Source organism: Oncorhynchus masou, chromosome 28 (assembly GCF_036934945.1).
Source record: "Oncorhynchus masou masou isolate Uvic2021 chromosome 28, UVic_Omas_1.1, whole genome shotgun sequence".
NCBI lineage: Eukaryota > Metazoa > Chordata > Actinopteri > Salmoniformes > Salmonidae > Oncorhynchus > Oncorhynchus masou.
In genome coordinates this window covers 51,057,360-51,084,557 of record NC_088239.1, presented here as the reverse complement: position 1 = coordinate 51,084,557, position 27,198 = coordinate 51,057,360, and the positions used below count along the sequence as shown (strand labels likewise).

Genomic DNA, 27,198 nt, shown 5'->3' with positions numbered 1-27,198 from the left:
CTCTATCTTAATTTAAAATAGTCTGACAGCGAGATCTCAACCACGAACCACCTATTACGAATATCATATAAGACGTTAGTTTTCTATGTCATTTTCTTTGTCATATTAAAATTATATGGGTCGATATAAATCAAGAGCACGCTGCCAACGCCTATCACTAAATAATCAGAAACAATATGTTCTGCTGTTCATCGCATAACGTGCCTGAACTGCGCATTATACTTTGTTGGGATCATTCGTTCTATGTGGTTGTTGTCCCATGATATGGGTTCTGACCAAAGAGTGCAGAGAAGTTCAGGAGCACTATGACCTCAGTTACCTTCTCACGTTCACTAAGAACACGACCGCGCGCGCATGCAGCTCCCTCTGCCCTGCCTTGTTGTATGCTGATAGAGAGGCGCATATCTTTGGATCCCCACCCTCACAAGCCAACCGGCAGTGCACACATCTAGGATAACTCTACGTTGGAAGCTAAACGAAGGGCGGTTGGATATATGCCTTTTCCTAACCGTGGATTGCGTTGTGACTGCTGATGGTTTTAATTTTGTAGCCTATTGCCGTTTGGATTGCTGCCACCCGTGCGTTTATGTGGTCCATTTGGAGACGTTCCTTTGGGTTGCCTGTATTCGAATGTAAAAAATAAAAAGGTTTTGTTTCCCGCGCATCTCTCAAATGACTGAGCGCGGCGTGAAGAGGAGACCGCGTTCTCCACCTCCTTTCTATGTTAAAACCTTGGGCTAAAGTTTTCATGGACGGTGCCCTGGATTTTCCACTGCCATCTCTTTGACCGGGGTCTTTGTTTTTCAATCAGAGAACGAGTATTTTACCACGCACACAAGGGGTGCCTTTTGGATTCTATTTCCAAAATGAAGTCCGTTTTTATCCGAGGTATGTATGTATGGGCTACGTTTACATCAGATCCAAATGTGTTGTTTGTGTGTTTGCTTGCTTGTTTGTCTTTTACATAATGATTTTACATAATGTGATCCATTTGCACAGTATTTTATGGTAATTTGGAGAAAACAATTTTAGACCTGTCAGTGTTTACTACTGTAATAATATAACATGTACCATTTAGCAGATGCTTTAATCCAACGCATTTTAAGGTCATGCATGCATACATTTTACGTATGGGTGGCCCTGGGAATCGAACCCACGACCCTGGCGGTGCCATCCTCTACCAACTAAGCCAATTTACTGACGTATATACATCTACTTGATTTACAGTTTTCTTGTTCAATGTGTTTTCAATTAGGTGTCATACTTTAACGTCAATGTGTTTTTTTACATTGATCTTTTAAATAGGCTTATATTATCTTGTAATGTTACATAATAGTTACTTGGAACACATAAAACATGCATGGTTAACATGTCATGTTGTTTTATAGGTAAGGCCTAAGTTATTCCAGTTTACTCATGTGACATTCCAAGGGTTCAATTTCTCCGATTTCTCAAAAAAGGGGTTCTGCGCAACGTTTGTTTTCCCTCTCTTTGCCAGAAACTTTAAGAATATTGTCCACCATGAGCAATCACCCTTGTCATGCTAAGCGGTTTTGATGGAGACCACCAGAGCTCATGAAATGTATTTATCCACTGCACTGTTCACTGCTCATGTTGTAAGTCATATTGGATCTCGTCACGCAATGGGGAGTTGGGGATTGGGCAGGGCATGTGTATTACCTGATAACACAACCTGGTCTCAGAGCATTTTGTATTATTATGTATGTTAATCCAAGACACTCCTTTTTGTATGATATGTTATGTTTCATATGGTATTTTATGTATTAATTTGTAGATGTCCATCACCCATTTCGTATGATATGCTACAAATGACAATTCTTATTATATTTTAAGAATTTGCAAAATGTTCAATATGTTATGAATTTGCAAAACGTACAATGTTACGAATTTGAGAAATGTTCAATATGTTACGATTTTGCTAAACGTATGATATGTTACAAATTCTATCTTGGTGCTGAGGTGGCTAACGTTAGCTAGGCTAGGGGTTAGGGTTAAGGTTAGAGTTAAGTTTAGGAGTTAGGTTAAAGAGTTAAGGTTAGGGTAGGAGAAGGTTTAGCTAAAAAGGTTAGGGAAGGGTTAGCTAAAACGGTTACGGTTAGGGGAAGGGTTAGCTAAAAGGCTTAAGGCTAGGTGAAGGGTTAGCTAAAAGGGTTATGGTGAGGGTTAGGTGAAGGGATAGCTAAAATGGTTCATGTTAAGGGAAGGGTTAGCTAAAAGGGTTAAGGTGAGGGTGAGTTGAAGGGTTAGCTAAAAGGGTTAATGTTAAGGGAAGGGCTAGCTAAAAGGGTTCAGGTGAGGGTTAGGTGAAGGGTTAGCTAAAAGGGTTAAGGTGAGGGTTAGGTGAAGGGTTAGCTAAAAGGGTTAAGGTGAGGGTCAGGTGAAGGGTTAGCTAAAAGGGTTACGGTGAGGGTTAGGTGAAGGGTTACCTAAAAGGGTTAAGGTGAGGGTTAGGTGAAGGGTTAGCTAAAAGGGTTAAGGTGAGGGTTAGGTGAAGGGTTAGCTAAAAGGGTTACGGTGAGGGTTAGGTGAAGGTTTAGCTAAAATTATTAAGATGAGGGTTAGTCGAAGGTTTAGCTAAAATTATTAAGATGAGGGTTAGGTGAAGGGTTAGCTAAAAGGGTTAAGGTGAGGGTTAGGTGAAGGTTTAGCTAAAATTATTAAGATGAGGGTTAGGTGAACTAACATTTTAAGTAGTTGCAATGGAGCTAAAAAGTTAGTTGTCAAGTTGCTAATTAGCTAAAGTTGTCAATGGTGAGATTCAAACTCACAACCTTTGGGTATGGGAAGGGTTAGCTAACATGCTAAGTAGTTATACTGCTAAAGTTGTCTGTGATGAAATTTGAACTCTCAACCTTTGGGTTGCCAGATATTTTTTTATTTTACCTTTATTTAATGAGGCAAGTCAGTTAAGAACAAATGATTATTTTCAATGATGGCCTAGGAACAGTGGGTTAACTGCCTGTTCAGGAGCAGAAGGACAGATTTGTACCTTGTCAGCTTGGGGGTTTGAACTTGCAACCTTCTGGTTGCTAGTCCAATGCTCTAACTACTAGGCTACCCTGCCGCCCCGTTATATGTCTACCCATCCTCCTAACTTTCATTTTTGCCTTAATTAACCATCTGTTTTATGTAACCATGCCAAATGAATCATAAACCAATTTGTGTGTCTTGGATTTATGTTTACTATGTTACATTTACTTTATGAGACCAGGTTGTGTTGCTTGTTTTGTATGAGTGATTACATGCCTACTTTTACCTTGTCTGTGAATCTGTGATGCCACTGTACGCCTCTAAAATATTAATTTAATATACATGAAGTATGATTATACATAAAGTATGATTCACCACCATGCCCAGGGAGTGAGGCTGGACCCCTGTCTATCACACCAGGTAGAAGAGTAGAGAAGAACAGCCCTGAATAATTAATAATAATCCTAACCAAATGCCCAGTGTGCTGAAAATACATCAAACGATCCATAGCTCAAAGGAAGCAGAGAGAGAGGGAGAGCAGAGAGAGAGGGAGTGCAGAGAGAGAGAGAGTGCAGAGAGAGAGAGAGTGCAGAGAGAGAGAGTGCAGAGAGAGTGCAGAGAGAGAGCAGAGAGAGAGCAGAGAGAGCAGAGAAGAGAGAGAGAGAGAGAGAGAGAGAGAGAGAGAGAGAGGACAGCAGAGAGTGGGAGAGAGCAGAGGTTGGAAGTATCTAAGTGTGTGCTAGAAATCTAGGCAGAGAGAAACCAGGGTGCAAAGTGTGCGTGAGTGTGAGAGAGATACATTTAAAGTTTATTTGCCACATGCACAGAATAAAACATCTATATAATAATACAGAAAATAGCATAGAATTATAAAAAATGCACAAGAAGTACACTATAATAAGTTGAAGAAACAATAAATGCTAGTAAATACAGGTCAGTACCAGTACCTTATTCAATATGCAGGGGTACTAGAGTGGTTGAGGTCGGTATATACATACAAAGTGACTGGTAGTAGAATACATTATACATGTAAACAGGGCTGAAAAGTGACGGGTAGCAGGAATATATCAATATTTATGGTAATATACTTTTGTTTTTATTTAACCTTTATTTAACTAGGCAAGTCAGTTAAGAAGAAATTCTTATTTACAATGACGGCCTACCAAAATGCAAAAGGCCTCCTGCAGTGACGGGGGATTAAAAATATATAAATAAATACAATATAGGACAAAACACACATCACAACAAGAGAGACACCCCAACACGACATAAAGTGAGACATAAGACAACCACATAGCATGGCAACAACCACATAGCATGGCAACAACCACATAGCATGGCAATGGCATACTAGTGGTAATATATAGATGTAATATATTTTAGCTAACCCTTCCCATGACCCAAATACAGTAGATACTCATGGTAATTGCAATCAACAATCAATGAACAGCAGCGTAGGTTTGACGAGCTGTGTGCGTGTGGGTTTAAGTGTGTGGCTTCAGTAATGAGTGTGTGAGTGAGGGTGTGTGTGTATGTGAGTACGTGTGTGTGTGTGTATGAGTAAGAGTGACAGTGAAGGTGTGTGTGTCTGAGTTGGTAGAGTCCTGTGGATTGGCATAGTTAGCGTGGATAGTCTATGGGAGAGGGAGAATAGTCATTTTTAACAGTGACATGGCCAGGGAGTCTGAGCCTTGATGAAACGGTACCACATGTCAGACAGGAGCATGGAGAACTGTCCATGTCTCGGGTGGCTGGAGTCTTGGCAATTTTTCAAGGCTTTCTCGGACACTGCCTGGCATGTACATCCTGGATGGCTGGGAGCTTGCCCCCAGTAATGGGTTGGGCTGTTTGCACCACCCATTGTAGGGCTTTCCTGTCGAGGGAGTTGCAGTTGCCATACCAGATGGTGATACAACCAGTCAGGATGCGTTCGATGGTGCAGCTGTAAATGTTCCTGAGGATCTGAGGGACCATACCAAATAATTTCAGCCTCCTGATGGAGAAAAGATGCTGTCATGCCTTCTTTACGACTGTTCTGGTGTGAGAGGACCATGTTAAGACCTCAATAATGTGGACACTGAGGAACTTGAAGCCCGCACCCCTGTTTCCTGTAGTCCACGATCAGCTCCTTGGTCTTGATAACGTTGAGGGAGAGGTTGTTTTCCTGGCATTGTCCTGACATTGCCATGTCTCTGACCTCCTCCCTTTAGGATGTCTCATCACCGTTGGTGGTCAGTCCTAGCACCGTCGTGTCGTCAGCAAACCTTAAGATGGAGTTGAAGTTGTGCATGGCCACACAGTCATGGGTAAACATAGAGTACAGGAGGGGGCTAAGCACTCACCCCTGGGGGCCCTGTGTTGAGGGTCAGCATGGCAAAGGTATTGTTGCCTACTCTCACCACCTGGGATCGGCCTGTCAGGAAGTCCAGGATCCAGTTGCAGAGGGAGGTGTTCTGTCCCAGGGTCCCGAGTTTGGTGACAAGCACTGAGCTGTGCAACTAATTTATTCAGTTTTTCAAGGACATGCTCACCAAAATAAACTCATTACTGACTGATCAATCTCCCTCAGCTGCCCCTCCCCCTGTCAACCTCCCAACCGTCACACCTGAAACCCGGCTCTCCGAATTTGTCTACATTGACTCTCCCTACAGTATATCTCAAAACTCATCATGTTATCCAAGACTACAACTTGCTCCCTGGGTCATTTCCCCAGTATTCTCATCAAAGCCTGCCTGCCTTCCTGCCTGCTCTCTGTCCATCACAAACATTGTCAACCTCTCCCTCGACCACGGAACTGTCCCCTCCAACAACAAAACAGCTGCAGTCACCCCCATCATAAAAAAACTGGACACCACCATCCTCAATAACTTCTGCCCCATTTCCAACCTCCCCTTCCTTGAGTCCTGAGTCCCTTACTCTTCATTATCTACATCCTCCCTCTTGGTCAGATCCTCCATCACTTTATCCTTGACTTCCACTGCTATGCCGATGACACCCAGATCTACCTCAGCACCAAATCCCTCCTCAACCCGCCTATGACCCACATTGAATCCTGCCTCTCTGCAATAATAACATGGATGCAACAAAACTATCTTAAGCTCAACAGTGATACAACGGAACTCTTCCCAAATCCACCCTCACCAAAGCTGGCAACCTCACCCTCCCTTTGACGACACCACTGTTTCTCCCTCCCTTCATGCATGCAATCTTGCCATCATCTTGGACAAATCAATTTTTCCACCACCGCAACATTGCCAAAGTCAGGTCCTCACTCTCACGTCCTGCCGCTGAAATCCTCATACATGCATTCATCTCCTCCCGTCTTGACTACTGCAACTCACTACTCTCCAGCATTAACTCAAGCTCCCTCCATAAGCGTGAGATGGTTCAAAACGCTGCAGCCCGACTCCTCACCCACACTTGGTCCTGACAGTGAACTGCACTGGCTCCCTGTCTCCCAACGCGTTGACTACAAGATCCTCTTTCTGACCTACAAAGCCCTTCACCATCTTGCCCCGATGTACCTCTCTGACCTTTTTTCCCCCCACCCACACACATGCACACTCCGATCCACCACAGCAGGTCATACCCAGGTTGAAGCTCCATAGTTTCGGTGACATGGTCTTTTCCAGACTACCTCCTAGGCTCTGGAACTCCTTCCCTCCAGTCAGGCATTACTCTGACTCCATCACTATCTTTCAGTGCCTCCTAAAGCCCCACCTCTTTGACAAGGCCTGCCCTTAAGCTCCCCCTCCCTAAAGACACTCCTCTCTTCACCATACTGAACTGCACCTAAATCAAACCCTTACCCTACCATTACCCTGAACCGGGTTCGTTTTCCTAACCCCAATCACGCCCCTTACCCTAAACCTGGTTTGTATCCAAATCCCAATCCCAGCCCTTACCCTAAACCGTGTTCGTATCCAGATCCCTAACCCGGCCCTTACCCTAAACCGTGTTCGTATCCAGATCCCAACCCTCCCCATACACTGATACGTCATACTCTTTCCCTTCTTTGAGACTACCTCTCTCTTTTGTTTATGTTTTGTTTAGTCTGATGTTTTGTCTGATGACTACTGTTTTGCTGTTTTTCTTTTTAATTTCTACAATTGTAAAGCGACTTAAGGCCCTTGGAAAGCGCTGTATATTCGGAAAGTATTCAGACCCCTTCCCCTTTTCCACATTTTGTTAGGTTACAGCCTTAATCTAAAATGGATTGTAAAATGGATTGAAAAACATTTTTTCCTCATCAAGCTATACACAATACCCCATAATGACAAAGCCAAAAAAGGTTATTAGAAAAATAAAAACAGAAATACCTTATTTACATAAATATTCAGACCCTTTGCTATGAGACTCTCCATCTCTGCAGCACTCCACCATTCAGGCTTTCATGGTAGATTGGCCAGCTACTCTTCAGTAAAAGGCACATGATAATCCCGCTTGGAGTTTGCCAAAAGACACCTAAAGACTCTCAGACCATAAGAAACAAGATTCTCTGGTCTGTTGAAACCAAGATTGAAATATTTTGCCTGAATGCCATGTGTCACATCTGGAGGAAACCTGACACCATCCCTATGGTGAAGTATAGTGGTGGCAGCATCATGCTGTAGGGATGTTTTTCAGCGGCAGGGACTGGGGAGACTAGGATCGAGGGAAAGATGAACGGAGCAAAGTACAGAAAGATCCTTGATGAAAATCTACTCCAGAGCACTCAGGACTTCAGACTGGGGCGAAGGTTCACCTTCCAACAGGACAACGATCCTAAGCACACAGCCAAGACAATGCAGGAGTTGCTTGGGGACAAGTCTCAATGTCCTTGAGTGGCCCAGCCAGGTCCCGGACTTGAACCTAAAAATAGCTGTGCAGCAACCCTCCCCATTCAACCTGACAGAGCTTGAGATGATCTGCAGAGAAGAATGGGAAAAACTACCCAAAGACAGGTGTGCCAAGCTTTTAGCATCATACCCAAGAATAATCGAGGCTGTAATCACTGCCAAAGGTGCTTCAACAAGGTACTGAGTAAAGGATCTGAATACTTATGTAAATATGATATTTCCACCTTTTTTTGTTGGTACATTTGCAAAAAAATCTAGAAGTCTGTTTTTACTTTTTCATTATGGGTATTGTGTGTAGATTAATGAGGAATAAAAACAATTTAATCAATTTTAGAATAAGGCTGTAAAGTAACAAAATGTGGAAAAAGTCAAGGGGTCTGAATACTTTCTGAAGGCATCATACATGTATACACAAATGTGAGTATTCAAAAAGTAAACTACAACAGTGAATATGGGGAATACTGCACTCTCAGTCCCATGTACACAATATACAAAAGTATGTGGATAGCCCTTCAAATTAGTGGACTCTGCTATTTTAGCCACACCTGTTGCTGACAGGTGTATAAAATCAAGTACACACTCACGCAATCTCCATAGCCAAACATTGGCACTAGAATGGCCATACAGAAGAGCATAGGATGCCACCTTTCCAAAAAGTCAGTTTGTCAAATTTCTGCCTCGCTAGAGCAGCCGCCGTCAACGGTAAGTGCTGTTATTGTGAAGTGGAAATATCTAGGAGCAACAACGGCTCAGACAAGAAGTGGTAGGCCACACAAGCTCACAGAACGGGACCGCCGAGTGCTGAAGCGTGTAAAGATCGTCTGTCCTCGGTTGCAACAATCACTACCGAGTTTCACACTGCCTCTGGAAGCAATGTCAGCACAAGAGCTGTTCTTTGGGAGGTTCATGAAATGGGTTTCCATGGCCGAGCATCCGCACTCAACCCAAAGATCACCATGCGCAATGCCAAGCTTCGTCTGGAATGGTGTAAAGCTCACCGCCATTGGACTCTGGAGCAGTGGAAATGCGTTATCTGGAGTGATGAATCACGCTTCACAGTTTGGCAGTCCAATGAACAAAGCTGGGATTGGCAGATGCCAGGAGAATGTTACCTGCCCCAATGCATAGTACCAATTGTAAAGTTTGGTAGAGGAGAAATAATGGTCTGTGGCTGTTTTTCATGGTTTGTGCTAGGTCCCTTAGTTCCAGTAAAGGGAAATCCTAATGCTACAGCATCAAATTACATTCTAGATGATTCTTTGTTTCCAACTTTGTGGCAACAGTTTGGGGAAGGCCTTTTCCTGTTTCAGCATGACAATGCCCCCTTGCACAAAGAGAGGTCCATACAGAAATGCTTTGTCGAGATCGGTGTGGAAGAACTTGACTGGCCTGCACATGGCTCAATGGAAGTGAGTCCCTGAAGCAATGTTCCAACATCTAGTGGAACGCCTTCCCAGAAGAGTGGAGGCTGTTATGACAACGAAGGGGGGGCCAACTCCATATTACGGCCCATGATTTTGGAATGAGATGTTCGACAAGCAGTTGTCCACATACTTCTAGTAATGTAGTGTGTTATTATTATTATTATTATTATAATTATTGTATGCTTGCTTGTGGGTTGAGTAACAGTGGTCTAGGACTCTTTCGCCCCTAGTGGCAAAGGAGACGTGTTGATAGAAGTTGGGCATTATGTGTCTTACATGCTGACCACACCACCTGTGTCTCGTGAAGAGACATCCCCATTCCTCACTGGATTTCCCTGAATCCAATGTCTTGTCCGTTTGGTAAATGGAGGATCTTTCGGGTTGGATAGCCATGGGGGTTATCTTGTACGAAAGCCATCCTTCAGAAAAACAGAGAATATTGTAGTTATGAGTCTCGTTGGTAGCAAATCCACAATTGGAGGTCATCCATCTATTTATCAAGTGACTGGCCAATACAATAGAATAGAGAGAAGTGGTAGCCGGTTATACCTTAACCTTATTCTCATCAGGATGCCCACTCTTCTGCCTCTTTATTTCCCTTTGGTTTGTCCAAAGATTGGGTCGAAGGTACACATAGAGCCCAGGGCAGATGAGTCGAAGTTGAAGCCGGAATTGAGGTTATTGTTGATCATAAAAAATGATAGTGGACACATTTTGTGCAAAAACAGTAAAGATAAACACCAAAAGGATAACAACATATTTAAATTGGGTCAGAGCTTGCAAGAGGGCAACCATACAGTACGTCTCCATCTTCAGAGAGAGAGAGAGAGAGCGAGAGCGAGAGCGAGAGAGGGAGAGAGAGAGGGAGAGAGGGAGAGAGAGAGAATGTAAGAGAGAGAGAGAGAGAATGTGTGAGAGAGAGAGAATGTGAGAGAGAATGTGAGAGATTGCTTACAGGGTGTTGGGATTAGAGGCATGTAGAATACTTGAGAGCAGATATTGAAAACCATGTTATGAAGTAAGAGCAAAGATGAGACAAGAGACAGAGGATTGAGGAAGAATGGATATCTGGAGTTATCTAGAGTTTGTTGTGTATAAAAAGTGTCTGAGGCATTTTGCAACATGACAAGCATGACAGGTATAGCTAGTCTTAGTTCCCTATAGTGTGCACAGTTACACTTTGGTCTGTCGGAAGAGAGAGAGTAATTATCTGGTCTCCACTGAAAATTGTTATAAATCATATAAGTAGTCTTGTTCATGCTTATCTATTGGAGGGAAGACCTTGAGAACAGTCTGCACTGTAAATATAGCATTTTTTTGCTAGTGAGAACAAAGCACGAATCCTTTCCTATCCAAGAAAATAATCCGAATTCCTTTGTTACGGCTCTGCTGTGTTTGTTCAGCTTTAAAGATCAGTCAGATGCTCTTACGATTTGTTATGTTGAGTGGAAACATCAGTGTTTTAACACCAGGAATGTAGCCAGCAGCTTAAAGCTCAATCCTTCCCTAAACCTATCACCTCTAAAAGGTTGAGCCGGTGGTCATAACACTCTGCAGAGCATGATATTCCTATAGGAGAAACACCTACGGACACGTTCACAGATCCTCCTGCTATAGTGCTCCTGTACGTCAACCACTCTCCCTCTACAGCTCAGCACACATAAATCAGCATCCAAATTGTCTGGGGCAGCCAGCCTCATTTATTGAAATCCATTAGCTACGCCTTTGGCCTTAGCTAAGACGTAATTGAAGAAGGGTTAGATCCATTCCTGTGTGCGAGCATGGTGTGGGTGGGCCCCTTTCATTAGCTCGCTGGAGACTTTATGGTTCAATTAGTTGTGGACATGGAGGGGGCGGGATCTACCATTAAAGGGGGTGGGAAGGTGGATGGTTAGCTGGCGGTTTATTGGTGGAAGGCATGTGCTGCTCATTATTCTGCGTGTTGTAGAGGATGGGAACAATGGCTTGGTTGATTGATAATTGAGCCAGATGGAGGCAGCCATTTTAGAGAGGAAAAGTGTGTGGCAGATGTGCATCTTCAACTCGATCACACAGACCTGCATTTTCCTTTGCTTGGATATTGTAGCGTAAAGCCACAGATCATTGTCTGTGCTGTAAATGGTTTCCTCATATACTGAACAGTGTGGATCAATGGATATTGAATGACACCGATGGGATTTACTGTGGTTAGAACTCATTTTGGTTCATGGTACTGTTAATACAGGCAGAGCTCTGTGATGCAATGAGGTGTTTTGGGAGAGTAAACTGGTTTATGAGAGTGTTATGATGATTATGACGTGATGATGATGATGATGAAGACATAGACGCATGTGCCAGTAATCCAATAATCAGTGTTTCAATAAATAAGTAATGCAGCATTGAGACTAGCTTTCAAATTTGTAAGTGCTATCTACAGTGGCTTGCGAAAATATTCACCCCCTTGGCATTTTTCCTATTTTGTTGCCTTACAACCTGGAATTAAAATAGATTTTTGAGGGTTTGTATAGTTTGATTTACATAACATGCCTACCATGAGATGCAAAATATTTTTTCTTATGAAACAAACTTGAGCTTGCATAACTATTCACCCCCCCAAAGTCAATACTTTGTAGAGCCACCCTTTGCAGCAATTACAGCTGCAAGTCTCATGGGGTATGTCTCTATACGCTTGGCACATCTAGCCACTGCGATTTTTGCCCATTCTTCAACATTTAAATGTTTCCCTTTAAACCACTCAAGTGTTGTTGTAACAGTATGCTTAGGGCCATTGTCCTGCTGGAAGTTGAACCTCTGTCCCAGTCTCAAATCTCTTGATGACAAACAGATTTCCCTCAAGAATTTCCCTGTATTTAGCACCATCCATCATTCCTTCAATTCTGACCAGTTCCCCAGTCCCTGCCGATGAAAAACATACCCACAGAATGATGCTGCCACCACCATGCTTCACTGTGGGGATAGGGTTCTCGGTGTGATGAGAGGTGTTGGGTTTGCGCCAGACATAGCATTTTCCTTGGTGGCCAAAAAACTAAATTTTTGTCTCATCTAACCAGAGTACCTTCTTCCATATGTTTGGGGAGTCTCTCACATGCCTTTTGATGAATACAAAATGTGTTTCCTTATTGTTTTCTTTAACCTCTTGATACTCTCCATCCCGGATCCGGGATCGTGAATAAAGCCTCAGGCTCATTAGCATAACGCAACGTTAACGATTTCTGAAAATCGCAAATAAAATGAAAATAATGCACCTGCTCTCAAGCTTAGCCTTTTCTTAACAACACTGTCATCTCAGATTTTCAAAATATGCTTTTGAACCATAGCAAATCACTAATTTGTGTAAGAGTATGCTAAGCTAGCTTAGCATTTTGAGTAGCATTTAGCACGCAACATTTTCACAAAAACCAGAACCAAATAAATAAAATCATTTACCTTTGAAGAGCTTCGGATGTTTTCAATGAGGAGACTCTCAGTTACATAGCAAATGTTCAGTGTTTCCTGAAAGAATCTTTGTGTAGGAGAAATCGCTCCGTTTTGTACATCACATTTGGCTACCGGAACGAACCGAAAATTCAGTCACCAAAACGTCAAACTGTTTCCGAATTAACTCCATAATATCGACCGAAACATGGCAAACGTTGTTTAGAATCAATCCTCAAGGTGTTTTTTCACATATCTCATCATTGATATGCAGTTCGTGGAAGCCTGCTTTCCCCTCAGAATCACATGGAAAAATACCAGCAGCTGAAAAAGACGCACCAATTTCGACGGAGGACACCGGGCGGACACCTGGAAAATGTAGTCTCTTATGGTCAATCTTCCAATGATATGCCTACAAATACGTCACAATGCTGCAGACACCTTGGGGAAACGACAGAAAGGGCAGGCTCATTCCTCTCGCATTCACAGCCATATAAGGAGACAATGGAAAACGGAGCCTCAAATCCTGCTGGTTTCCTGGTTGCCGTTTCATCTTGGTTTTGCCTGTAGATCCCGTTCTAGGGCACCCACAGACATTATCTTTGCAGTTCTGGAAAATTGAGTGTTAGAGTGTTTTCTTTCCAAAGCTATCAATTATATGCATAGTCGAGCATCTTTTTGTGACAAAATATCTTGTTTAAAACGGGAACGTTTTTCATCCAAAAATGAAATTGCGCCCCTAGAGTTTCAAGAGGTTAAGCAATGTCTTTTTTTCTGGCCATTCTTCCGTAAAGCCCAGCTTTGTGGAGTGTACGGCTTAAAGTGGTCCTATGGACAGGTACTCCATTCTCAGCTGTGGAGCTTTGCAGCTCCCTCAGTGTTATCTTTGGTCTTTTTGTTGCCTCTCTGATTACTGCCCTCCTTGCCTGGTGTGTGAGTTTTGGTGGGCGGCCTTCTCTTGGCAGGTTTGTTGTGGTGCCATATTTTTACATTTTTTAATAATGGTGCTCCGTGGGATGTTCAAAGTTTCTGATATTTTTTTATAACCCAACCCAACTTCTCCACGACTTTGTCCCTGACCTGTTTGGAGAACTCCTTGGTCTTCATGGTGCCGCTTGCTTGGTGGTGCCGCTTGCTTAGTGGTGTTACAGCCTCTGGGGCCTTTCAGAACAGGTGTATATATACTGAGATCATGTGAAAGATCATGTGACACTTAGATTGCACACAGGTGGAATTTATTTAACTAATTATGTGACTTCTGAAGGTAATTGGTTGCACCAGATCTTATTTAGGGGTTTCATAGCAAAGAGGGTGAATATATGCAGTATGCACGCACCACTTTTATGTAAATTATTATATATATTTTTTAATTTCACTTCACCAATTTGGACTATTTTGTTTATGTCCATTACATGAAATCCAAATAAAAAAATCTATTTAAATTACATACAGGTTGTAATACAAGAAAATAGGAAAAACGCCAAAGGGGATGAATACTTTTGCAAGGCACTGTATCCTTACTGATAGCAGAATAAAAGAATGCAATACTTTCCCACATAAGATACATTGTTATGTCAGCTGAGAATATTTTATTGTCTGAGGAAAGGCACAGACTCCCAGGTTGCAACACTACTATCTACATTGTTTTTCTGACAGTGATGGGATTTTGAGAACAGCTTGAAGGTGATGGTTCATACCTCTCCTTGGGCATCAGAAATGCATCGCCTGAAACATCCCACTGCAGAGAACTATATGTATCATACATGCCATGTGTTCTTACTCATGCCAGTAAGAACACTTGGTTGCATCAACCAGCATCCATACATTACATTCTCGCCCCAAAATATCTCCCACATATTTCCAATGTATTTAACATGAATGACAACTACTCTCAGAATTTTCGCTTAACAATGAACATTACAATGATGGTGTGTTTGGTGCAAACAAAGTGCAATTCTTGTTCAATAATTGCAAGCAGTACTGTAGACTACACACATTAAGAAAATTAGGATCCTGCCGGCGTGACTGTAGACATTCCATAGAATTGATCGATATAGAGACAATGCAGAGATTTCAGCAATATTTCAGTGTTTTTTTTCCTCAGTCTAGTTCATAACACCCTCAGCAAGTCAAACCGTAGTTAAAGGGGAAATCTGTGATTGATACATCATTTTTTTAAACTTTTAAATAAATTGTATATAGCCATTAATTATTGAATAATGTAACTTACAAATACTGCAAGAGCTTAGTTCAGCTGTCAGAATCCAAAATATAGGCTTGTTTTACTCCAATGTTGGTAAACAATGTAAATGTGAACAGACAGTGTATAGCCTCAAAACATGATTAAAACTAGAATGTTGGTGGTCAGTACTTGAATCCATGGCTCCGTCTATGAAATTGGTTACATTCCTCCGGCCCCACCCCTCGGCTTTTAACCAAAACAGTGGCGGGGTGTTACTGATTGAACTGCAGATTGCCACTTTAAAGCAATCATGAGCTTTTTTTAAAATAAAGCCAATAACTATTGACTAGGTGTAAAAAAAAAAAAAAAGATACAATAGAAAAGTTATTATAAAAACAATAAGCAACTGGAGCTTGTACGTTATCGTGATTATTGTCCTGGCTATGCATGTTGACGGTATTCAGGGATTGGAGCACAACCGACAATCATCATAATCAAAACACACACCCCCTCGAGTGCCTTATTGCTGTATTAACAGATTGCACTAATCCATCACACATTATGGGCGCATTGGCATAGTTTGCCTCCTACTTCCATATGAACAGATGGCGCCCATGCTGTTGGTGGACAATATGAGTACAAGCAAGGAGACTGGAGCCAGAGCTCTTGTGTGGAGATATAATGTCCAAAAAAAAAGTGCTCATAAATCTTTCAAAGGTAAAAAAAAAATGATGACCATCCCACTGGTCTCATCATTATATGCTGCAGTCCTTTACAACATATGGAGAGAAGGGAGAAGGGAGTGAGAAGCAGATGAGTTAACAAACAGAGCTAAGAACAGTTAACCGTTTTACTGTCATGGATCCAGTCAGATTGCACCAAGCATTGCATACCCACTTACTATGGTAGAAAAGTATCCTTGATTTGATTAACTTAAAAAGAGAATAAAAACAAAGGTTTATAGTGATCAGCTTCACAACATTAAACTTGCACTTTTAAACAAGTGCAATAAAGTGTTGAGTTTCTTTGAATAATAACAAGTGAATACATGAATTCAGCGAGAGAAGTGAGTCTGTGAAAAGCCTGCACACGGACCGTCAGGTGGTGAGATTGTGCTGTATTGAGGCATGAAAAAAGATGGCGTAGCCTTTCCTGACTTAGCCTTTCCTGAACAGCCGCATAGGCACGGGTAGGCCCACCTACCCACCTACCCACTGGGGAGCCAGGCCCACCTACCCACCTACCTACTGGGGAGCCAGGCCCACCTACCCACCTACCTACTGGGGAGCCAGGCCCACCTACCCACCTACCCACTGGGGAGCCAGGCCCACCTACCCACCAACCCACTGGGGAGCCAGGCCCACCTACCCACCTACCTACTGGGCAGCCAGGCCCACCTACCCACCTACCCACTGGGGAGCCAGGCCCACCTACCCACCTACCTACTGGGGAGCCAGGCCCACCTACCCACCTACCCACTGGGGAGCCAGGCCCACCTACCCACCTACCTACCTACCCACTGGGGAGCCAGGCCCACCTACCCACCTACCCACTGGGGAGCCAGGCCCACCTACCCACCTACCCACTGGGGAGCCAGGCCCACCTACCCACCTACCCACTGGGGAGCCAGGCCCACCTACCCACCTACCTACTGGGGAGCCAGGCCCACCTACCCACCTACCCACTGGGGAGCCAGGCCCACCTACCCACCTACCCACCTACCCACCTACCCACTGTGGAGGCAGGCCCACCTACCCACCTACCCACCTACCCACCTACCCACTGGGGAGCCAGGCCCACCTACCCACCTACCCACCTACCCACTGGGGAGCCAGGCCCACCTACCCACCTACCTACTGGGGAGCCAGGCCCACCTACCCACCTACCCACTGGGGAGCCAGGCCCACCTACCTACTGGGGAGCCAGGCCCACCTACCCACCTACCCACTGGGGAGCCAGGCCCACCTACCCACCTACCTACTGGGGAGCCAGGCCCACCTACCCACTGGGGAGCCAGGCCCACCTACCCACCTACCCACTGGGGAGCCAGGCCCACCTACCCACCTACCCACCTACCCACTGGGGAGCCAGGCCCACCTACCCACCTACCCAATGGGGAGCCAGGCCCACCTACCCACCTACCCACTGGGGAGCCAGGCCCACCTACCCACCTACCCAATGGGGAGCCAGGCCCACCTACCCACCTACCCACCCACCCACTGGGGAGCCAGACCCACCTACCCACCCACCCACTGGGGAGCCAGGCCCACCTACCCACCCACCCACTGGGGAGCCAGGCCCACCTACCCACCTACCCACCTACCCACTGGGGAGCCAGGCCCACCTACCCACCTACCCAATGGGGAGCCAGGCCCACCTACCCACCTACCCACCTACCCACTGGGGAGCCACCCACCCACTGGGGAGCCAGGCCCACCTACCCACCTACCCACCTACCCACTGGGGAGCCACCCACCCACTGGGGAGCCAGGCCCACCTACCCACCCACCCACTGGGGATGTTCTCTCAGCCTCATGGCAAAATGTGTAGAATAGCATGATGTTAGCTATAAAACGGCACATTTTCCTCTCTGCCCCATGGCAAAATGAGTGTTTGTTTTTATATTTTTTGGCCTAACCAAATTTCTGCTGGCCCACATGCCAATGAATCTCTGGCTACGCTACTGCTGGCTATGCTACTGCTCCTGATAATACATTGGTGGCCTAACTGGCTAAACACAATAGAGCAGTAAGGCCACAAATATGGTTAATTCCTACGCCGTGATGATTCGTTAGCACACCAATAAGTTACTCAGGCTTTTCATGCAGAGCACTCTATGTTAATGCTAGTATGAAGAAACTACAGAATGTCTAGTGGGAAAAGAAAAGGTTAGTAATCTTTTGCTTTTATCTCCATTAATGTAATAACTTCTACTGGACTTCTCCCCTGGAACTGAATCGGGGCTCCCGTTTCCAACCCTATTCATTTCCCAACCCCATGCAGAAGGAGCCCTACCAGAGAGTTCTGACAGTGCATGTTATAAATAATGCCAGAGCTTTTGTTTTTGAATTTAAAATGAATTTCCCCTTAAAGATACTGCACAAACGCACATCGAATGAGAGAGTGGTGGGACATCTCAGGCCTCTCGGGAAGACAGGGAAATTTGGACGACTAGAGAACAGAGGATTCTCAAAAGCGCTCTCTCAAAGGGAAATTCGGAAGAAGAAGAAAGGTAATAGAATATTGATGCCCCTCTCTTCATGCAGCCCACACTTTTAGCCTGGCCTTAACAAAAGCTGCAACTTACCATGACGGTTTAAAGGACAGAATGGAAACATCTCGAGATTTCAGCTGGCCTTTATAATAGCATAGTTTCAGTGATATCTTTCCCTTAAAAGCTGGCCGCGATACAGGCCAGGGATGTGTCCCTGTCTATCATAGCTGTCTAGGTTAGGCTCAGCAGGCCTAGCAGGGACGACAGCGTATTAGGTCTTTGTGATGTCCTCTCTGTGGTCTGATTGAGGGTTTGAATCAAATCAAATTGTATTTGTCACATGCTTCGTAAACAACAGGTGTGGACTAATAGTGAAATGCTTACTTAAGGGCCCTTCCCAACTATGCAGAAAGAAAAATGTAGAAAAATAACGCAAGGAATAAATACACAATGAGTAACGATAACTTGGTTATATGCACGGGGTACCAGTACCGAGTCTATGTGCAGGTATACGAGGTAATCGAGGTAGATACTGTATATACATATATCTAGGAATAAAGTGACTGGGCAACAGGATAGATCATAAACAGTAGCAGCAGTGTACAGTGGCAAGAAAAAGCATGTGAACCCATTGGAATTACCTGGATTTCTGCATAAATTGGTCATAAAATTTGATCGGATCTTCATCTAAGTCCAACCAGAAATCCAGGTAATTCCAAAGGGTTCACATACTTTTCCTTGCCACTGTACATCATTTTTCCACTGAGCATGAAAGCCTGGATGCTCAAGAGTCCTGCTAAAGTGTATACATGTGTAAACTGACCAGCATTGGATTTTCTAACCTTCATCTTCCTCAGTAAAACATTTTCCATAGATGAAATACAGCAAGCTGCAGTGATTCACTGTTACTGGCCTCTCCGATATCACTCTGCTCTGTAAGCAAATTTTTGTGGAATTGTGATTAGGTCAGACATTATGAGATTTCCTACAAAGCACTCTACTGTATGTTAGCAGGCCCTATGGTAAACGTGATATCATGATAGTGATATCGCTGCTCACTTCTCAGTCAGGAACACTGACTGGATGGGGAAGAATTTGAGTTTCCAATGGAGTTTCAATAACTTTTAAAGTTCATTAATTACCTGGTAATCCAATAGACTGTGTTGATTGGGAGGAGCCCAGTATGGAGCACATGGATATGGTCAAGATATGACTGACTGGCAACAAGATCAATTTCACTTTACAGTGGAACTGCGGTCTGTTTTTCCACTCGTCTGTCTGGCAGCATTCTGCTCCTCTATTTATCCATACTGACTATAGGACTCAAACCCCATCTTCAGCAAATCCTTTCTCATGGAGGGATCAAGTCACCCAAACACAACCAATCTGCTTTTCATGTGGATTAATGCCACACAAAGGAATACGTTTCTAAAGAATTTCAAGTCATTGTTTGTTTACTCCTTCCTCCTTTTGGGTTCAGTTTAAAAATAGGCATTAATCTCCTAAATTCTTCTTTTTTTTGCAGTTGCCCTTCAGTGTCTTTTAGAAAGGTGCAAAAGCGACAAAGGGTTGATAAGAGTTTGGACAGGCATTATCACCTGTAAATGTCAGATGATAGTTTGTAGGATTCATCTGTGTCGTGAGGATTTATTTTCTGGCTTTCCTTTTAGATAGTTATGGACTTTTTGTGTTTTGCTGACTGACTGATCTTCATCTGACATCAGCTGTCATTAATGACTGTTTATGTCATGGTTATAACTGTGTTATGTAGGCCATTCTTTGTTGGACAACAATTCTGTCATCAGTAGTCTGCTAGCTTTTTAAGCCTGGTAGTTTCAAGTGGCTTTTTTTCCTACGAACTCTGTATCTCTTCACAAACACTCTTATTTCGCTCTCCATTTTAGTGGGATGACCCATTTGCTCTGCTGAGTGGAGCACAATGGCATTACTAAGTGAGTTTGAACCGCCAGGCAGGTCTGCCAGTGTTGTTTCAGGTCCCGCTCACAAATCACTTGAGGAACAAAGACACCAGGTCACCCACAAATGAACAGAATCAAACATTATGATAGTGTAGCTTATTAAAGCAGATAGTGTTATTAATCCAATTTGCCCATATCCACAGTCAGAAGCTTCTCTGGGGATTTTATTTTCCAAAAGTATTACCTGCTTACTTTGATGGTTTCCCATACTATGGTTTAGAACTTCAGCCTCTGTATTTCAGTCTTTGTGAGAGACAGATCAACTGTATTTGAAGAGTTTCATTCCAAAATGATATATATCAGGAGGGGGTAGGGCAGATGATCGATGCTAGGTCAATGTGGGTGGGAATGAGAGCGCGAGCGTGATGCAAGGTAGAGACGACTTACAGAGGTAAGAAACAGAGGGTGTGAAAGACAAAGAGGGATGGAGAGAAGCAGGGAGAAATGGAGAGTGGGATGCTTATTAAGTTGATTCATTGATACACTTAAAATTCAAGCTGCCAAAGTACATAAAGGATTGTGTACAGACAGACAGCTTATCCATATCTGAAAATAATGTTGTTTGATCAGTATAACTGTACGATCTAACACCGGCATTCATATTTGTGTGTGCATATGTGACAAAACACACAAGATATTTGAGATATTCAAATAGGCTAAGCCATATAATACACTGTATGGAGGATCTATGGCAGATATGCAGGGTTTTTATGAGGGCCATTAGGATGCAACATCACACAGCCCTTTTCTTTTCCCTGGCTGTCTTTGGCATGTGCTCTCTCCATGGTCTGCCTGCTGTGGCACTTAAATACGTCAGGTTAGATATCCGTTGTCATTTGACAGCCTGGTCACTGTGCTAGCCAGTCACACCAGCAGGGTGGCTTGTGCTAACACTAGAGGGCATGCTAATGCTTTTCGCATCATTCGCCCACTCAAGGACCACCACACAGTCATGAACCAAAGCAGTAGCGACACAAAGTGTGACTCCCATACAAATCTAACTCTATTAGTAATGACAACATGTTGCTGAAGGCCCAGCGCAGTCAAAAACATGATTTCCTGCGTATACCTAAAATTCAGAACACCTTCCTAATATTGAGTTGACTGCACTGTGCAAGGCACCTTTGTCTTGCCCATTCACCCTCTGAATGGCACACATACACAATCCATGTGTCAATTGTCTCAAGGCTTAAAAATCCTTCTTTCACCTGTCTCCTCACCTTCATCTACCCCGATTGAAGTGGACTTAACAAGTGACATTAATAAGGGATCATAGCTTTCACCTGGATTCACCTGGTCAATCTATGTCATGGAAATGTTGTCCATACTCCAGGTCCTGTGTGGCTTAGTTGGTAGAGCATGTGGCTTGCAATGCCATGGTTGTGGGTTTGATTCTCATGGGGGACCAGTATGAAGAAAATGTATGAACTCACTACTGTAAGTTGCTCTGGATAAGAGTGTCTGCTAATTAGCTATAAATGTATTTCCACACTATGAGTTTGGAATAATACTATGAAATTATGGTAATGCCCTTTTACTTTAAGAGCTGTTTGTTTGCCTGAAATTTCAGCCTGTTGTAGTGGGATGGAGTTTTGGCCTGCCTGGTGACATCAATGACCAATAAGAAAGAGAGTTCCGAACCTCTCTGCCAATAACTGCTAGTTTTCAGTTTTCCCCTTCCCAGTCAGACCACTCTCAGACAGTCCTAGCTAAATTCTTGCATGAGAAATTGCTCTATGCTAAAAAGCTATTTTTGTTTCTTTTTGAACAATTTAATTCAAAACAATCACAGTAAGGTTTTGTTACCCAGAAATGATTTGATATTGAGATAAAAAAAAACTGCTGCATTGGAACTTTAAAGCACTTTGATAGAAAGCTGATGTAACAGGGATTTTTTTCCTCCCATTTATGATTATAGGTATATGGGAAGGAGCTGTTGCTGTCACCGTTGGCAGTTTCTACTTCAATTGGCATAATTTGCCATGTTGGCCTGTTTCTGTGAAATGACTTAGGTTTGGCAGGGCTTTCATCCTTTGTTACTTCTGAGATGTTCTCTTTTATTGGTAAAGATTACAGAGCAGGAACCTGCCTTTCACTGTGGATGGATTGGGAAGTCAAGCTCCACTTTTCTTGTGAAACATTGCTGCATAATAGATGCAATGTGAGACTATTTGCAGTACAGGTGAAGAAGACTGGTGCTGTATAACTCAACCTTTCAGCCTCCATGAAAAAAATATACATTTTGAGCTTTGTTCTATTATCAATGGGAGGATGGTGAGGTGAGAACTGGTTTGGCTTTCAAGCAGACTGACATGGGACCCAATACAATCAAACTTGTTTTGAAGTCTTCATGACATTCATGCTGGAGAGTGTACCCATTGAAAACGTCCAAAATAGGATGAATTCAAGGTGGCTCCTCCTTTTAACAAACAAAATTCCAGGTTGAGCTTACATAATCATAGGCTTAATTCCAAATGTATGAGTATTGGCACAGGAGTCACACATAGAGCCTTCCAGATGTTCAATGTTGATTTTGGAAGAAATATTTTAAAAGGAATAAAGCAAGAGTTCAATTCCAGTAACAGGGTTTTGACCTTAAAATGAGGGACAGACGTACATGAATCACAAGAAATAAACAATCATCTTCAGAAAGAACTTTCTCAAAGTCACCTAAATAACTAGGGCTTTACAGTGATGATGGAAACATGGAGTATTTTGGAGGTTTAATGGGTTAATAATTCTGCACGCCCAATTTTTCAGTTTTTGATTTGTTAAAAAAGTTTGAAATATCCAATAAATGTCATTCCACTTCATGATTGTGTCCCACTTGTTGTTGATTCTTCACAAAAAAATACAGTTTTATATCTTTATGTTTGAAGCCTGAAATGAGGCAAAAGGTCGCAAAGTTCAAGGGGGCCGAATACTTTCGGAAGGCACTGTAATGGTACCAAATAACCTACTAAAGGTTAATTGTTAAGACAATATGATTTGGCAAATGTATTATATTTTCTAGACATTTTTATAATAAATAACAATTATGGCCTCCTGAGTGGCGCAGTGGTCTAAGGCACTGCATCACAGTGCTTGAGGTACAGACCTGGGTTCAATCCTGGACTGTATCACAAACGGCCATTACTGGGAGTCCCATAGGGTGGCGCACAGTTGGGTTTAGGGGAGGTTTGGCCGGGGGGGGCTTTACTTGGCTCATTGCGCTCTAGAAACTCCTTGTGGTGACCCGGGTGCAGTTAACCAGTGTTTCCTCTGACACATTGGTTAAGCGGACGGGTGTTAACCTCTATTAGATCAGTATCCCCCCACGGCACTGTTGAGCTAATGTGAAAAATAAGCCATATCTCAGACTGGCCAATAGAAAATAAGATATTTAGAACACAGACACTGGACAGAGATATGGCTTTTCCTTTGCAACTCTGCCAAGAAGGCCAGCATCCCGGAGTTGCTTCTTCACTGTTGACGTTGAGACTGGGGTTTTGCGGCTACTATTTAATAAAGCTGACAGTTGAGGAATTGTGAGGCGTCTGTTTCTCAAACTAGACACTCTAATGAACTTGTCCTCTTGCTCAGTTGTGCACCGGGGCCTCCCACTCCTCCCACTCCTCTTTCTATTCTGGCTTGAGTCAGTTGGCTCTGTTCTGTGTAGAGAGTAGTACACAGCGTTGTACGAGATCTTCAGTTTCTTGGCAATTTCACACATGGAATAGCCTTCATTTCTAAGAACAAGGATAGACTGACAAGTTTCAGAAGAAAGTGATTTGTTTCTTGCCATTTTGCGCCTGTAATTGGACCCACAAATGCTGATGCTCCAGATACTCAACTAGTCAAAAGATGTCCAGTTTTATAGCTTCTTTAATCCTTAACAGTTTTCAGCTGTGCTAACATAATTTCTAAATGGTTTTCAAATGATCAATTTGCCTTTTAAAATGATCAACTTGGATTAGCTAACACAAGGTGCCATTGGAACACAGGGTGATGGTTGCTGATAATGGGCCTCTGTACGCCTGCGTTTCAGCGTTTTCCAGCTACGAGTCATTTACATCATTAACAATGTCTACACTGTATTTCTGATCAATTTGATGTTTGTTATTTTAATGGACAAAAAAGTAGATTTTCTTTCAAAAACAAGAACATTTCTAAGTGATCCCAAACTTTTGAACAGTAGTTGTAACGGCTTTCTTTAGGTGAAGGAGAGTCGGACCAAAATGCAGCGTGACTATTGAGATTCATGTTTAATGAAAACAACTAAACACAAACACTACAAAAACAAGAAACCAAACCAGCCTATACTGGTGCAAAGTATCACAGAGACAGGAACAAGGACAATCACCCACAACACACTCAAAGAATATGGCTGCCTAAATATGGTTCCCAATCAGAGACAACGATAAACACCTGCCTCTGATTGAGAACCACTTCAGACAGCCATAGACTTTGCTAGCAAACCCCACTAAGCCATAATCCCAATACCTATGAAAAACCCCAAGACAAAACACACCACATACCCAAACCCATGTCACACCCTGGCCTGACCAAATAAATGAAGAAAACACAAAATCCTAAGACCAGGGCGTGACAGTAGTGAATATTTATAATTATTACAAATACATTTAAATGGGTGTTGAATTTGGAAATATTTTACAAAACATTTCCAAATACATTTTTTCAAATATATTTATCAAATATTGAAATTGACTCCAGCATTTTTTTCCTATAAGATTTGGGTCAGTTTAAAGTATATCTATATTCTAAAACAGTTTTACATGCTTTCTTTTTTTTTGATAAATATGTGAAACCATATTCTAAAATACATTATTTCATGTTTTTCAGAATATATTTTGAAATAGGTTTAATTCACTTTCCAATCCATTTCACAAATAGTGTGATATACATTTTACATACGTGTGTATATATACAGTACATTTGAAATACATTTCGTAATATATGTTGGAATGTATTTAAAATGTATTATTTTTCATATACAGTATATACATTATTTGGCCAATTATTTCACATGTATCCTACATTTTCTTATTAAAAAACGATATTTTATATGTTTTCTTTTCCGTATGAGTACAGCAGTAACAATGCAGCTCAGACTCTGTCAGTGACAGGCAAGAGGACGGTGGGCTCAGTCTCTCCTTCTCTTCTACTCTGTGACAGCATTAACAGTGGAGATAGGGGTCCTTACAGCTGTGCGATCCTCCACCATCACAGTTGCCCCCTGTCAAACACAGCCTCTTATCAGAACGCTGTCTTCAGCTTGCTCAACACCTCCTACCCCTATATTCAGGGCCAAGTCGAGTGAGGTACACAAACTAATTTCACGTCAGCTTACATTTTGGTTGTTGTTCAGCAAAAGCGAGATAAGAGGATGAGAAAATAAAGGGAACAAGACCAACAGGGATGCCTGGCTAGGCTGGCCAGCAGGGGTGCTGTGCTGTGGAGGATAGGGAACGGCAGGGCTTAGACTGGACAGCTCACTAAATGAAAAGGTGATGGATCAATAAAGGGCTGTGGCCGAGAATCTCTTATCAGCTGTGCAATGAGAAACTCCAGTGCCTGGCCATGCGATGATCTAGAGGCACCGGGGTTCAGTGGCCTTGTGCCTTATCGCTCCTCGTTACTGCAGAAACCATTTTCCACCACGAGGGCTTAGTGTACCCAGGCACCCCCGAACAGGAGCAGCTAGTCAATAATGCAGGACCTTTTCCTCCGCCATAGGATATTCAGCACAACACATGCCTGGATGAAGAAAACCTTTTAGAACACCGTCAAACTTTAGTTGAGTTTTTTGTGATGGGTTGAGGCACCCTATCTCTCTTGCCTCTTGGTGCAAAAAAAAATATGTCTTTGCTTTTTTCTGATGACGTGCACGTCACAGTCAGAGAAACACTTGTCAAACTGTTTCATGACACATTAAAGAGGTTTTTAAAAAGCACCAGTCTGTCATGAATGTAGATGATGCACAAGGATACACCTATTGCTATGCACATATGCACACCGGTGCACTTAATACCTTTTCATTCATTGGGAATAATCTTGCGGGATATTTTTTGCAAAGTCTGTGACTGATGTGATGCTCTGTCTGTGTATGCTAGTTGGTTTAACCAGGGATATATTGATTTTGCAATATGCTGCCAGATCTGCAATTACAGTATTAGTTTATATCTGGAATTCATTCATACTGGAATTCATTCTAACTGATTCATTTGATTTAAAAAATCTGATTCAAATCTGAAACAAATTATTTTGCTCAAATACAGATGTAGGGTCGTAATTTGATCACTCCTTTGTTGCTGAGAATTTTCCTGCACAGAACAAAATGCACATTTATGGTGTATTTTAGGTTTATAATGGTTTCTAAAGTTTTCAGAAAAATATCCATTAATTACATATAATCCACATAAATGTTTGCATTTCCTGTTGCTAGAGGATTATTTTCTTGCTGTAGCGAATTGGCTCAAATGAAGATCCTTCATCTTTACTGATACAGTTTGCTGGGTTGTGTGGATTTAACCTGTCGAGTTGACTTCATGGATATTTACTGCAAACACTTCTTCCCGAGCTGACCTCAACGCTCTGCAGTTTTAATAGCTTGTTGTGACTGTCTGTACTGTGGCATCCTGTCTAGCAAGCATCAGCTTTTTCTTCTCGCATTGCTTGGTGCTGAAAGCTATGCTTTTTTCTCCCTCTGAAAAGCACCACTGGGATGGCTGCCACATATAATAGCCATAGACTTCCAAGCAGTGCAAAGATTGGTTTTATATGAAAAAGTATGTCATAGTCCACTGTCTCTTGAGAATTGTGCTGGGGAGGAGGCAATCTAATAGAGATCTAGGATCTTAATTTGAGCCAGTTTGCTACAGCAGGAAAATAATCTTGCAGCAAAAAGGAAATGTTAATTATTATGTGGATTATAATTAATAGACATGTTTGCACCTGCTACCTGGGTGATCAAATTAAAATCCTACATCTGTAGCTGTATTTTTACAGGTCCTTTCTCAATGGTGCAAAGTGATTGCAAGATATCTGTACAATGGCTAAGGTTGGATTCCATTGGCTTTCAAATAATGGGGGTCCTGTAAATCTTTACACCCTGTTAAGACATTTGATGATACGTTGCTGTGAATTTACTGTAAAC

General features: G+C 42.7%; 1 protein-coding gene across 1 annotated transcript in view; it reads left to right on the top strand.

Annotated features, from left to right (window-relative positions):
• The first annotated feature begins 340 nt into the window (after positions 1-340).
• The window catches only part of LOC135518616 (reticulon-4 receptor-like), a 33,244-nt gene continuing 6,386 nt past the window's right edge, over positions 341-27,198 (top strand). The window contains exon 1 of the mRNA XM_064943773.1: positions 341-888. Within this exon, the coding sequence (XP_064799845.1) occupies positions 867-888 (22 nt within the window). The 5' untranslated portion in view covers positions 341-866. The remainder of the gene's footprint in view (positions 889-27,198) is intronic.